General features: G+C 34.1%; 1 protein-coding gene across 6 annotated transcripts in view; it reads right to left on the bottom strand.

Annotated features, from left to right (window-relative positions):
* Positions 1-1,120: 1,120 nt before the first annotated feature.
* LOC117342250 (tyrosine-protein kinase SRK2-like) overlaps positions 1,121-14,566 on the bottom strand; it is a 136,453-nt gene continuing 123,007 nt past the window's right edge. For all 6 annotated transcript variants that reach the window (XM_033904310.1, XM_033904311.1, XM_033904316.1 and 3 more), the window contains 6 exons: positions 14,392-14,559; positions 12,039-12,203; positions 11,022-11,281; positions 7,473-7,626; positions 6,926-7,057; positions 1,121-6,211 (listed from right to left, as the gene is read on the bottom strand). In XM_033904310.1, the coding sequence (XP_033760201.1) occupies positions 6,036-6,211; positions 6,926-7,057; positions 7,473-7,626; positions 11,022-11,281; positions 12,039-12,203; positions 14,392-14,559 (1,055 nt within the window). In that variant the 3' untranslated portion in view covers positions 1,121-6,035. The remainder of the gene's footprint in view (positions 6,212-6,925; positions 7,058-7,472; positions 7,627-11,021; positions 11,282-12,038; positions 12,204-14,391; positions 14,560-14,566) is intronic.

Genomic DNA, 14,566 nt, shown 5'->3' with positions numbered 1-14,566 from the left:
TTTCTGATTAGTCTCAAAATGCAATATGCATAACAAGGCACCGAGGGGACCCTACATATGAAATTTCAGAAAGATCCCTTCATTACTTTCTGAGAAATAGCGATAACAAGAATTGTTTATGGACGGACCACAGACGCAGGGCGATTTGAATGGCCCACCATCTGATGATGGTGGGCTAAAAACATAAGTTGGCATGGTTCTGTCCATTGGTAAATGTGTATGTCTGTAGGTTCCATAATTGGGCGCAGCGATTGTTGCCTGGGCCGAATGTTCCATTTACCAGTCAGGTGGCTATAGAGTTCAAGTTGTATAGTCAATGTTAGACTGGCCACCAGTCCCTAAATTTTTTGTTAGAATTTTAATACTAGATTATCTCCCCCTACTTTGAAACCTAGGATCAGACCTATCCTCGAGACCAAAATCATTAACCTCAACTTAATTTTTATAATTTTAATGTTCTTGAGAGGTGGCCAGTCTAGGTCGATGTGTACCTTGTCTCCAGTGAGACAAAGTGTGACATTGGTTGTACTAGCCTGACGATTGGGGTTCTCCTCCAAAATAATGCCACAATGTCATGGTGTGGTGATCGGCATGTCCGAGGCCTACGTAGGTTGCTACATTCTCCATATCCTCGTTTACCTGATCCTAATGCATAATACATTGGGAATTAAAGGAGAACTTAAAGATTCTGTTTCTTTGAACATCCACACCAGTTAGACAAGGAGACGGCCCAGTTGCACTCTTTTGCAACTTCCAATCACACTTCAAACTGGAAACGATCGGAATACTACTAGATAGGCCAACCCTTTATCATGACACCACTAGGGAGCAATGTCCAAGGGTAACTTGTATCCTACTAGATACACCAACTCTTTACCATGACACCACTAGGGAGCAATGTCCAAGGGTAATTGTTGTATCCTACTAGATACACCAACTCTTTACCATGACACCACTAGGGAGCAATGTCCAAGGGTAATTGTTGTATCCTACTAGATACACCAACTCTTTACCATGACACCACTAGGGAGCAATGTCCACGAGTAATTTTTGTATCATCAGTAACTTCTGCATTTTACACAACACCTGAAGAAATTCCAAAAGAACACAAAGACAACTCTTTTTTTTATCATATTTATTTTCCTTCTGTTCCACACAGAGCAATGAATTGTAAACACTCTGCCCCAATCAAATCAATTATTACTGACCAATACAAGCATTCTCCAATAGTTATGTAATGAGCATTTTCATTGGTAGATCAGCACTACAAAAATGGCACATTGAACCTTTTGCAGCAAGACTTAAGTATGCAACCAAGAACCAGACAAAGGTGGATATAATGGTATAATAATAATAATAATAATATTCAACATATTTAGCACGACGAGCTAAGTTTGCCATGACCAAAGTTTGTGACAAAAGTACATCCAACAGTTATCTCCCTTTGTGAAAATCTCTGTACAATGAATACTGCGGGATGAAGGTGCTTTATTTTAAATGAAATATTGAATCGATACTGGGTAACAATGAACAAATCATGATGAATTTACAAAGTATGTCTGGTACATAATAACCTTTACATAAATAATGTATATTTGATGAAACTAACACAAAATGTTATATTGTAACAAAATCTGAAGGAAACTTTAAGCAAGATCTGTTCTAAAGACTGAACTGGTTTAATGATAGACCATGCATCAATTATTCAGTGAAGGAATGTAGTCTACTCTCTATTGAAATACAAATATTTGTGGCATCTAGAACTTCTAATTTATAAACTCTGTTCTATAAATACACCTGGAAAACAATACAATAATATATTTTTGTGATGATATAATCCGATTTATAAGTGCAGCTGTACAAAAACTTTGTAATTTAAATTTGTAAACATGGTTTTTATTGGGGATAAGATTTTATGCAAACAAATATTTCTATATCAACAGTTCTGCATTATTTGTGCAAAGTGAAATAAAGAGTGAACTAAGATCACATCACACCGTACTACTGAATGTTTTATCTGGTAAACCTGTGGAATCGGACCCTTAGAGGGACACTTTTAACATAAATCTCAGTCATGCCGAGGGATTAGCTTCAGTGCGTAAGTCTAGGTACTATTTGTTTTACAATGTAGTGCAGGGGTGTACAATTGTGTCTTATAAATACCTGGTACAGCCCTAGCATACAGGAAGATTTTGCAAAATTTCACTTTAATTTCACAAAAGATATTTTTTTATTTGACCGTAAATCTACCTAGCTGTACACTCCTGGATTAGGCTTGTGTACCAAAGAATACTGTAAGTTGAAAATTCAAACACCGAAACAGAAGGTAATGCAACACAACTCGCCAGAAACACTGGATAACTGTTTCAGTATATCATATTACTGTCAATCAAAATTTTCAATACATTTACTTAAAATCACAATTTATGTAAAATAAGGAGACCAATACTGGACAGCAGATTATTTTTTTTTTAGAATTCAATTTCATTTGCTATTTTCTGTCAAAAAAAATATTTACACAGCTAATCTGTATGTACACAGAAAAATATATCTTTTATATCTATATCAATTTAAAGAGCATGTGGTATTCCATAAACCAGTACCAGGTTTTCACTTCAATACAAGTCTGTGGAGTGATAATGTTGACTTACTATAGTACAGAGATGAGATGATTATGTGAGTATGAAGGTGAATTTACCATAAATTATTATCATTATAAAGATTACACTTCACTTAATATGTACAATCGTCTGCCAACAGTTACATGGCAGTAAACATAATTAGTTTCCTCGGCGACGAGACACCGAGGATATAATCAACAATTCTGGATTATCTTATATTTATCCCGTAACTAGTCCATAGCAACAACACAAACTCTGATACAAAGAAGTGTGCTTACTGCAGGACGAAGGGACCGTATATACACACTGGTACCTTCGTCACCTGGGCTTATTACCGGATAAATACAATATATTGTATAACCATCATTACAAGGTAAATATGTAGCTGTATAAAACAACAGATCATGACAAAAAAATTTTGAAAATGAAAAGTATCACTGAATTTCTCATTTATATCGATACCACATGCATATTAAAGTATTTGTTGATGGATATTCTGAAATTATAAATATATGATACATTATTGCCAGTCACTTACATACCTTTATGTTTCAAATTAACAAAATATAACTCAACTGCATTTACTTTTTAGAAATTAAAGCATTAACATATACTAGAGACATATCTTAGATTTCAACAAGGAGTCAAAATTTATTTTTTAAGAAAAATGAACCTCCAAAAAAAATTCTTCAAATATATCAAACATTTGTCATGTGATGCTAGCACCTTTGTAATTTCTACAAACTATGAGACTTGGGGCATTTTTCCACTTTTAAAGTACCAGGGGCCAAGCTTGCCAGGACTGGCTGTTAAATGTTTATGTCAGTACTAATCTACTTACAGTAGTCAGTGTTATTTACATTACGACAGCTGTAACTGCCACTTCTAGCTCATCAATAAACATAAAAACATTCGACAAATCCAAACATAAATAATTCATTGTATACTCTCCAAGCTACTTGCTGGTATGGGTTACGGGATGTTCACCGACTTTCAGATCAAATGCATCATGGGAGATGTATAATTTTCTCTCGCGAGAGAGAGAGAGAACTTGGGAACTATTGACTCCAGTTAAAGTTAATGTGAAGTAAAAATTGGGGCGGAAATGTCGCGAGTTCTAAAATGATCATACAGTCATTATGGTATATTTGATCCCAAAGGTAGGCAAACCCGTTAAAAATTAATTAATTTACACTATTATTTGTACACCTTGTCAAACTGAAGTAAGAATTAAGGAAATTAAAAAAAAATAAAAAATAAAAATGATCGGGTGTGTTCAGGTATATTATTTACATCTGTACAAAAAAATATAGATATAGTACAACCTTAACACACTTCAACATCTGTCTGAGAACAGATACAGGAACACTGTCTACTATGGCGACTGGTCCTAGGCTCGTCAACTGGGGCAGAACTAGATTTTATATATCTAGTATAAAGGCTACGGAGCCTTCACATCTCTTACAGAACAATTTTAATCAACACACAATCAAGATAACTGTACATTAATCAGTGATTTCAAACTTGGGTTTCTATTGGCAGTAATTTTTAACCAATGGAAACATGTAGTAACATCAAGGTGAACCAATCAAAGGTACTGTTACATTAAATACAAGATGTAAGTACTAAAAATCCTCAATGATGAGGAGGCAACTGTTCATGAACACATTTGGATTTAATTCAATTTTAACAAAATGCTTAAAAACAAAAAACACTGGAAGCAAGGTCAACAGCATTTCACCAGGAGACAGATACCAAATCCTCCATTAAATTACTCTATCAAGCATTATATGCGACTCATTGAAAAAGTTTAACACATATGAAAACCATAAAAAATCTCTGCATTAAAAACTAGGCACCAGTAGTATTTTCCATTTCCATTTCAATGACAGATCCTACATTGAATTTGATAAAAGTTTTTGTGTTTTCATGTAAAAACTTTCAGAAAGCCTCAGCTAGAATGCCTGGATTTATAAATCAACATTAATTTTTTTTTTTTTAAATTTAAGTATATATACGACATCGATAAAAATGTCACTATTTCTCAATTCCTACTGGATAAGTATTTTATTTTATAAATATATGTGACTATGTCATATCTAACAACTTATAATATTTAATTCTGCCATGAAACAGGAATTTAATAAGACCAACAACAGCTATCAGAACACATGACTCCAACCTTCTAATGAATGTTGACCAAAGACAACCAATGACAGTAAGCTAGTTTTGACCAAGAACAAAAAATTGGAAAAGTAAAACAGAAATACAAAAAAAAGGTACTCTAATTTTTACTTACTTTTTTCAAAAGGAAAGGGAGGTAACTCATTCAATTGTTTTCAGATTAAAAACAGTTTGAAATGGATTGGCTCAAAAATGAATGAAACAGGAATTCAATAATTGAAAAACAAAGCCGGGTCAATCTGACGATTGTAAGTTAAGTCATTCTAATAGCATATCTCACACATCTAAAAGTGTACGATAGTAAAAAATTGCCCGGTTGGCTTCACCAGCCAGAAGAGGTATATAGTCGGTATCCTGTACATGTGAAAACATAAAATCTACCATACTGTGTATAACCCTGTATGTAATGTCAAGTTTAAAGATCATTTTACACAATACATGATATTTTAGTTATAATGATGAAATGTGAATCTAAAATCTCAAACTAAAGATATATGGATAAAAAATTAAGCCTGTTGTCTTTCAATTATACTGTGAATGATTCAATATTTCAAGCCATGTGCATTCTGCAGGAGATTCGTGTTCATCAAATGGTTAGCTCTGACAATTTGTGCTGTTAAATATCTGTAATAACAACAGGACAGTTTAAAACATTCAAAGATTAGATTACGAAAAAGATACAATCTCCAAAAAGAAAACCAATCGCTTCAGATTTTAACAAAATATTTACCAGACAATATTTTCTATCAATTTCATGTTTCCTAAAACAGACTTAAACAGGTATGAGATGCCGAGATGAAATAAGTAGTGAGATGGACCGATGGATAGCAATGACAGATGTCCAAACCCTTGTGTATTCAATAACATACAGGGTTTGCTTGAACACAATTTTCACCCATTTGATGTAACAAACTGTTATAATCATTGTCATAAATGTATTAATCCATTGCACTTTGAAATCTGTTTGTGTAGTATTCATATTGTCTATGATCATCGTGAAAACTTTCCCAAGAACATATGAAGAAATCTCACACAGACAGCCATTTCCTGTCTTTTCCATAGTGTTCTTAACATGCAGCTGTCTTCGCAGTCTGTCCGTGTTCTGTCCAAAACTCCTGCCAAAGAATTCACTATATCCTAGAATGTGTAGCACAAGATGAAGTGTTTGAAAATGCCCTGTTTCTGCTCAAAACATTTGTATACCTCCCATGAGACAGGTCATTCTTCAGGTCATGAGGATTGTGCGTCGTGTAAAAAAGTGTTCAAAAAGTCAAATGAAGGTCGTGAAGGGGGGTTTGCATTCCAACACTGTAATATGACGTCATAGACTGCTGGGGGGCATGCTTCCGGACGAGGTATTCGATAACCGTGTTGCACATTGTCAAACGCCTCCTTACTTCCTAAACCTGAGAAGAAAAGAACACTTCAGTCAGTGCAAAGTAAAAATTTCCCTTCAACAATACAATTCATAACACAGGATGGATGACATCAGGAACATCAGATGACATCAGGAACATTTGTATTTGTACAGATATTCATACTGTGTTCTCTATCTCATATCACATAACTTCACATTTGGCTAGTGTTTGTAACTAAAATGCTGTCCAAATCCTCTGCATTTTAAGTTTTTAATAACCTGAATTACATCTGTAGATTAAAAAACATTGACTAACCTGAGCATTTTAAAATGATACCGACTGTTGTGTATATTTTTAATGTGTCATCATTTGTTGTGTACTTTTCAAATGTGTCTTCAATTGTTGTGTACCTTTAAAATATGTCATTCCTGTTGTGTATATTTCAAATGTGTCATCAATAATTGTTACTTTCAAATGTGTCAGTGCTGGTTGTGTACTTCTCTAAATGTGTCATCCCTTTTTGTTTAGATTTCATGTGTGTCACGAATCATTGTTTCTTTAAAATCACTAATATGTTGACCAAAAACAATGTCTTTCAGGTATTGAAGCAACTCTCACGAGCATCTTGTAGCCTGGTAGCCATGGATAGCCTTCTATTAATGAACAGTGTCTGGGATTATTACCAAGAAAATTTTAACCTCTGATGTCACCCAAACACGATGAACTGTTAATTCAGTACAACTATGATAGTTTTGTTCTCACCTTCATATGGCTCCTTGCCGTATGAGAATATTTCAATTAGCACTATTCCAAAAGACCACACATCAGCTTTCGTACTGTACTTGTTACACATGAGGACCTCAGGTGCCATCCATTTAATGGCCATTTTCAGCCCTACAATAGAAATGATATCATAAATCTGTTGAACACCAATCATATCAAATATATGGATGACCAATTTCAGTCTATCAAGAAAAAATAGTTATGAAGCGATCTCAAATGTACTCCAATCATTTTTAATCTATCCATTTCAGCCTGACAATGAAAAAGAAGCAAAGATGCAGCTTTGAAGGTGCACCAATTGTCTGTAATCTGACAGCTCTCCATAATATTCATTCAGTCTCTTCATTCTGATAAGAATTATTTCTATTGTGAAAATTGCATTAAAAATAACAGTTGTTCTGGTAATTTTTAGTATGAACTGAACTAGAATTTGGATACACAAAATAAGCCATCAGTCACCATGGACTTACGGAGACTGCCCAGACCTAAAACAAACGTACCTCTCCTGAAGTTAAAACAAACGTACCTCTCCTGAAGTTGAAGTCAGGATCATCCACCAGTTTGGTCATCCCAAAGCCAGCGATTTTCACCACATTCATATCTCCCACTAAAATGTTCCTGGCGCCGAGATTACGGTGGACAAACTTCTCCTTCTCCATGTACGTCATGCCTTCAGCAATCTATAAACACAATTCAACAATAAATAAAGGTCATAGATTTGATAGGTTTTTTTTTGTTTTTTGTTTTTCCCCCACAAAAGCCATTCATGACTTTTCTAATAGTGATTTTTTGGGGGTACATTTGGGGGTACATTTTGGGGGTACATTTGGGGGGTACATTTTGGGGGGTACATTTGGGGGGTACATTTGGGGCCCCTCCCCAAGTGAGATTTTGTTTTATTTTCCTAATTTCATAATTATATTTCCCCAATCTGAAATCGTTTAAATGTCCTTGTACATCACTTTGTATAAAGAAATGATAATCCGTATGTATTTCAAGCCAATGTACTTATGCTACAAGTTTATATTTATCGAAGCTAAATAATAATATTTTCCCAATTAGCAAAAAAATACCACTGTATTTTCCCAATGGAAAAGGTACAGGCCCTTGTAAAACAAGGGTAAGAAAATCACAGAGTATTAGTTAACTCATCTATTGGCTAATTTGTTGATCCATTAATTGATAATTATCAAATGATGACCAAACGGGAATGAAATTTTATTCTTCACAACAGTGTGTTTGAATCACTGTGGTACATGGTCAGCAACCCACTGTCCTGATACGTGTTACTTTGCATTGATAGGAAAAATTACAAATGTTTAAAATGGTACTAAATCCTGCTGAAAATCAGTCAGAAATAAAGAAAACAAAGCTTCACACTCCTTAAGATTATCATAATGTAAGTGTTCAGATAATTTTTTATTGATAAGTGACAAATAGTAAGTAAATTGGATTATTGTGAATTTATTTCATCAAATTTCTAAGGCAGGGAAACATCTGATTAGTAGAAATTATTAATTTTTTGAGAAAATTTCTAAAATGTGACAGTGACAAACCAATCAAATAACCGATTATTATTAATGTTATATGTGTAATATATCATATATGTATTATATATACTATATGTAGTATCATTATTACATTTATGACAGTCATGCATGTTGATACAATAATCTATTGTGATTTTTCAGTTTATTCATACAAAAATAAATATTTTTTCTAGTACTAGAAATTGCATTCATTTTGATTTTGAACTCGATCAGATAAACATTTAAGACATGACAGTTGATTAAGCACTTCTCCAGCCTCCCACCCTTCCCCTCCCCACCTTCTGATCCCCTCCCCACCTTCTGATCCCCTACCCCGACCTCATCCTGATCAGCCCCTTCTGATCTTCATGGTCCCATCCTCAGAGACATGCAATCCAGTCATCAGGTCTAATTACTCAATCAGTGTCGTATGTTTATCAACTGATATCTTATCATGCCAAATACCAGTGCACACTTTGCAGTGTCTATTAGCAATATAGAACAACACATCAACTGCATAATGTTTTCCCATAACATTTGTAGCTTTTCAAATGTAGATAAAATATTACTGAATCTAAAAAAATTCGGGAAATAACCGAAGGCTTCAATAATAAGGCTAATTTTTATAATCTTTTTAAACATGTACTAGATACCTGGGATGTTTTTTCTATCAAAACACAGATTTTGAAAACAGTAAATCCATTAAGTTGACAAATCTAGGGTCTTCCGTTCGGCAGAGCGCAGGTGCTCTCACAACATGGATGAGGCACACTAATGACTTTTCACCTGATGAACCCGACAGTAATCTGTAAATTTTTAGGATTACAGCATATTTCTCTTTATGGCTGGCATTTGTGAACAGGTACCCGATTCTACACCAAATGGCACAAAGGCTTCAAATCTATACCTCGTGTGCCCCTTACAATTACAGCTTTACAATGATACATTTTTCAGTTTAATCCTTTTTCTTTAAATGACAAAACTTCCAGCTGCTCAGCTTTTGAAGACATTTATAGAACTAATAGATTCCTCATGATGCCAACATGATGGATATTGAGGTTACACAGTAACCAGTAGTATTTAAGTGTTACTGGTATAACATGACCACACCTGGCCGTTTCTTACCAGGTATGTTTGTCACCTGATGTAATCTGTGATGTCAACAAATTTATATTATGAAGCTGTGAAATTCTGGAATGTAACTGTAAATTGCTGTTTTTTTAATGAAATTCTCTCAGCTGTTTACTTCTCAATTATCTATATATTGTTCAAACAGAAAGCATTTCTCTTGTTGTGAAGGCATCATTTATCTCCCCCTTGTGAACTCTTTATTTCGGCATCCAACACTCATATCATTAAATAACTATCATAAAAACAAATCTCTGAAAAGGGCATCATTTTGTCCTCACTTCATCCCATTGATGAAAACTTGGAATTGATTCACGTTCAAACAAGAAATGGTGTTTTAAAATTTAAAGGAAAACTCGTCAGATTAATGTCTGGGTACAATGTTATCATTCAGGTAGGAAACCTTTCCTGTAATACTAGATTATGATGATTGGTTAATCACTATGTAATGACACAAGCTTTTTTAATGAAACTTTCGTGCTAAAACACCTATAGCATAAATCTCATTCTAGACAATTAACTCAAGTATTGATATGATCTATTCTAGAAAATCTGCCACAGTGAGGCAAAACACCTAATTAACCTGTCAGAACCAAACCAAAATTGCTACAGTATAAAGAAAATTTTACCAACTGTACTTGAATAAACCGAAGCGTATTATCAATTAAGCTATCTCTCTGAGTTGGGAGTGCATTGCCTTTTTTTCTACGAGTAATCTACGCTTTCCTCATCACTGAGGTCTTAAATGTTTATGAGTTCGGTGGCCACACAGGCAGGCTGACATAAGAAGTTCCAACATGTGCAGTCTCTAATACTTTTCCGATTTACTCAATTAAAGCACGGCAACTTGTAACAATTCCAATTTGCTGGTATCGTTCACGTGCTTCTTACAATATTTTTAAATGTATTTTTGATTGATACACTGTATGACTTGATATTTTCACCATCATTTGATAACAGAAAGTTCCTCATTTGTTCCTCTTAAAACTATTTCCATATTCCAACAGATGTTTTCCTTCCTCTTCAATATTTTCTGCCAAAAATTTCATAATAATTTGATAAAAAAAATCTTTGCAAATTAACAGGGAAATTTCATCTGAGGTATCCATGCTTATATTGGATATTGTAGGCTATGAAAAATACCACATCTTTTTTCCTACCAGATCTCATGCAATCTGTATAACAAGCCCTGTAGATGTGACCTTGACCTTTAATAAAGGTCATTTATTAATACTTCCTGACACTTGTGTTACCCACCTCCTTCATCATCGCCCTAATCTCGATATAGAACATACTAATACATGTCCTGTAGTAAGTCCAGGGGCCAACACATAAACAATCTGATTGACATACATGGGCTTATTATCAAATAAACACAGTACAATCCTTACCAAATGGGTTGAAACTAAGTAATTTACCTGTGTGGCTATCCACAGAAGCTGTGTGACGCCAAGGTCACGACCTTGTCCCTCTCGTAGGTGCATTGACAGGCGACCATTCAACATGTACTCCGTGATAAGGTATATAGGCTCAGCCTCATTTGAGATTCCTAGAAGTTTAATGATGTTGGGGTGCTCAAGCGTCTTCAGGATCTGTCCCTCGTCCAGAAAGGCAGCCGTTGAAACAGCATCTTTTTTCTGCATCTTGATTGCCACCTGTCTACTACTATGCCACGTACCTGTCAGAGAAGTCATATTTTTGTTAAAATTTCTAAACTTGACATTCACAAAACATCCAGGGAGCAAATAAGAAACAACAAAGACATTGCGTGATAGACAAAGGAAAAAAAATTCATCATCTTGGGAAACCTTAAACTAGTTATTCATATTGGAGTACTATAAAGTTTTTTTTCCTTTAAGTGGTACTAAATTTTGTTTTTGTTCACTATCTATACTTTAGTTTGTTTGTTTGTTGGGTTTATAATCCCAAGAAACACAAACCGACACGGGTAGGGAGCGTCGAACCACACACCTTCGATCTTCACCGGAGGTTAAATGGCCGGGGCTCTAACTGACTGAGCTATCGCGGCCCTTCTATCTATACACATATGGTCGGTTAACTTATCTTTAATATGAAGATGAACCTTTAGCAGGGAATTTTCATCGAAGGAATTTAAGCATGACTACCATTCCTCTCATTGTACTACATTACAAGCAATAGGTAGCTATTAGAATGCAATAAAGTTTGTTTTATAATGATAATCAAGTTTTAGAGCAAAAGGATGTAAAGATTTATTCGTTCTCAATAGTTGATTTATTCGTTCTCAATAGTTTTCCTCAGGGAATCTATTTTTTTGTGATTTTATCGTATCCTCAAAAATGACATGCAATAGTAAACCTGTCGAAATAACCAATTTTCTTATACATTATTACAAAGATGTGTATGGTAACATTTCTGAGGTAAAACAATCAAAAGTTATGTAAAGCAATACAAACCTAGCCATACTTCACCAAACTGGCCACTCCCTAACTTTTTTATTAGTAAAATGGATTCCCGTGCTGTAGCATAGTCATCTTGTTTCCCCCTTTCGAATGCCCAAAGGAGTGATCTGGGTTTCGGGCAGGTTTGAGCGAGTTTACAACATAACCCATCTGCCGAGTCTAGAAAACAGACCAAGAAAATACAAAATTTACAAATCTTTGCCGCACCTTGAATGAAATGTACATTGGGTAGGTGCCAATGATTCAGGTAAAAATAGAGGCATGCGAGTCATACCTCCAAACACTTGTATATATAATATGTCTACAACTTCCTGTCTAAGGCCAGGCAAACCTTCCAACCCGTTTCCTAATTACCATATACCCCTAAATTAATATTCTTTATTGAATACCATAATCAAAACTTTTGAAACACCATCCAATGTTCACGATACAACATACAATTCAATTTCAATTTCAATGATTTGGAATTTCCACTGGAGATATATGTTCATTAACAATTTTCAAGTCTCAGCAACACATATTTGAATAAAAAGAGTGCTCTAAAATAACATGTCTTTAGGTTCTAAAACCATGGCGATGGATATTTGAAATAATCAATAATAAAAAAAAAATTAATTCCAAGATTATTAAAATTAATACTATTAAAAATAATACTATCAAATTTGACGGGTGTATAATACTGATTTTAACTCTTTTAATAATTATTTTTTTTTTTTTGTAAAAGAAGAAAATCATGAATTTTTATTATCATTATATACCCCTGTTAAAGGAAACACAAACAAATATGCCTTTTTTTAAGACATGGTTAGACAGTTTAAAAATTTTGAACTGTGTCTTCACCTTATAGCCTGAAACACATTACCACTACAGAACAGGCTACAAAAACATGTGGATATAGATCTAGACTAGTGTCTAAAATCAGTGCATGAGCACCGACACCATTATAACTTGGTGGAACAACCAGAGATAAATCCATTTAAACACTGAAGTTTATCATCTCCTACCTGTCTGTACATAATGTTAGTTTTTAATTCATACAAAGACATAAAAATTGAATACCCAACATCCGTTAGATTTATGAAATTGTATTTGCCAATACCAGATGTGTCGAGGTTCACTATACACAGTCTCCTACACAACTGAAACACGTGTATAGTTCACTTCGTCAGAGACTAACATGTTTTATCATTCTTCCCTAAAAATCTAAAATGCAATTAATTATGGCGTTTCCGTCATTTTTAATATAAATGGCATGCAGATTCTAAATTAGATTTCAAAAGTCCAATTATGAACAGGAAGTGATTTTGGAACACAAAAGAGCACCTGTAGCCTTCCCATTGTTAGTGTACGGTTATCTGATGAAATATGGCATTAACACTCGCTATCCAACATCAAACTATAACCGAAAACCTTATAACATCCAGAACAGAAAATAGAAACCCATTACACATCATATCATATTTACCTTGGAGAAAATTAACTTCAAAGAAAAATTAAAATGGTTCTCATTTATCTTTTAATCCTTAGCTAGTTGCATTAGATGTTTACTTGAAAGCAGGGTAGCAATTATTTAACAATACCAAAATAATTTAAAGAACTGTAAAACAAACCTCTGTTGGCTGATTTTTTTTTCTCTCAAATGACTTTCACCTCATCAAAATGTAATTATCTATTGACTTTATGGTGCAGGACTTCAATTAAATTGTCATGGTCATTTGTAAAATTATATATTAAAGTGCACTTAACTTGGTGTTAAAACACACATAAAAAAAAGTCAAATTTTGTTACCAATTGGATATATGATTCTTATCTCTATATCAGAACCATGTTATCCTGTTTCTTTTTTTCCTTATATACTAGATTCTTTAAGTCATTTTCTCCTTTACAAAAGGTATACATGTTATTCTTTTTCCCTTTTCTCATCTCCTTAAATAAGTGTTCTACGTTCTATTTATTTTACTCACATGAAAATTAATGTGTATGAGGAGTCATCAATTACATTTCTAAATTCCTCAAAGAGTGTATAAGATTCTATTTCTCACAACAATGAAACAAGACATACATTTACAATAATCATAAGTATATTGGCCTACATGCAAAGGAAAAGGAATATTATAATAAAATAATTAGTTCCCTATATATTTTGAAATTAAATGGAGGACTCAAACGCAGGGAGAATGATGGAAAGTCTTTTTCATATGACAAAATCATATATGGCAAAAATATGATACACTAGTCTGGGTAGAACACAATATTTCCATAAACTATACTGTACATCTCTAGGTTATGTTTTTATTTCTAGTTTTTTCCCGAATTGAACACCCAAACAAAAGGAGAAGCAACTTACCCGAGTAATGACTGACAAGGTCACTCAGTGAACTAAACATTCTCTTGGGTGTAATAAAGTAATAATCGTCGCCCCGGAGATCGTTTGACCTCTGGGTGTAGATTTTGTAATGTTTGACTAAATAGCCACGGAGTTCATCACAGTCACGTACAGAAAGGGTAAAGGTGTCTGAAAA

The sequence above is a fragment of the Pecten maximus genome, chromosome 14, assembly GCF_902652985.1.
Source record: "Pecten maximus chromosome 14, xPecMax1.1, whole genome shotgun sequence".
NCBI lineage: Eukaryota > Metazoa > Mollusca > Bivalvia > Pectinida > Pectinidae > Pecten > Pecten maximus.
The sequence above is the reverse complement of the archived record's forward strand: the minus strand, read 5'-3'. Positions and strand labels throughout refer to the sequence as shown.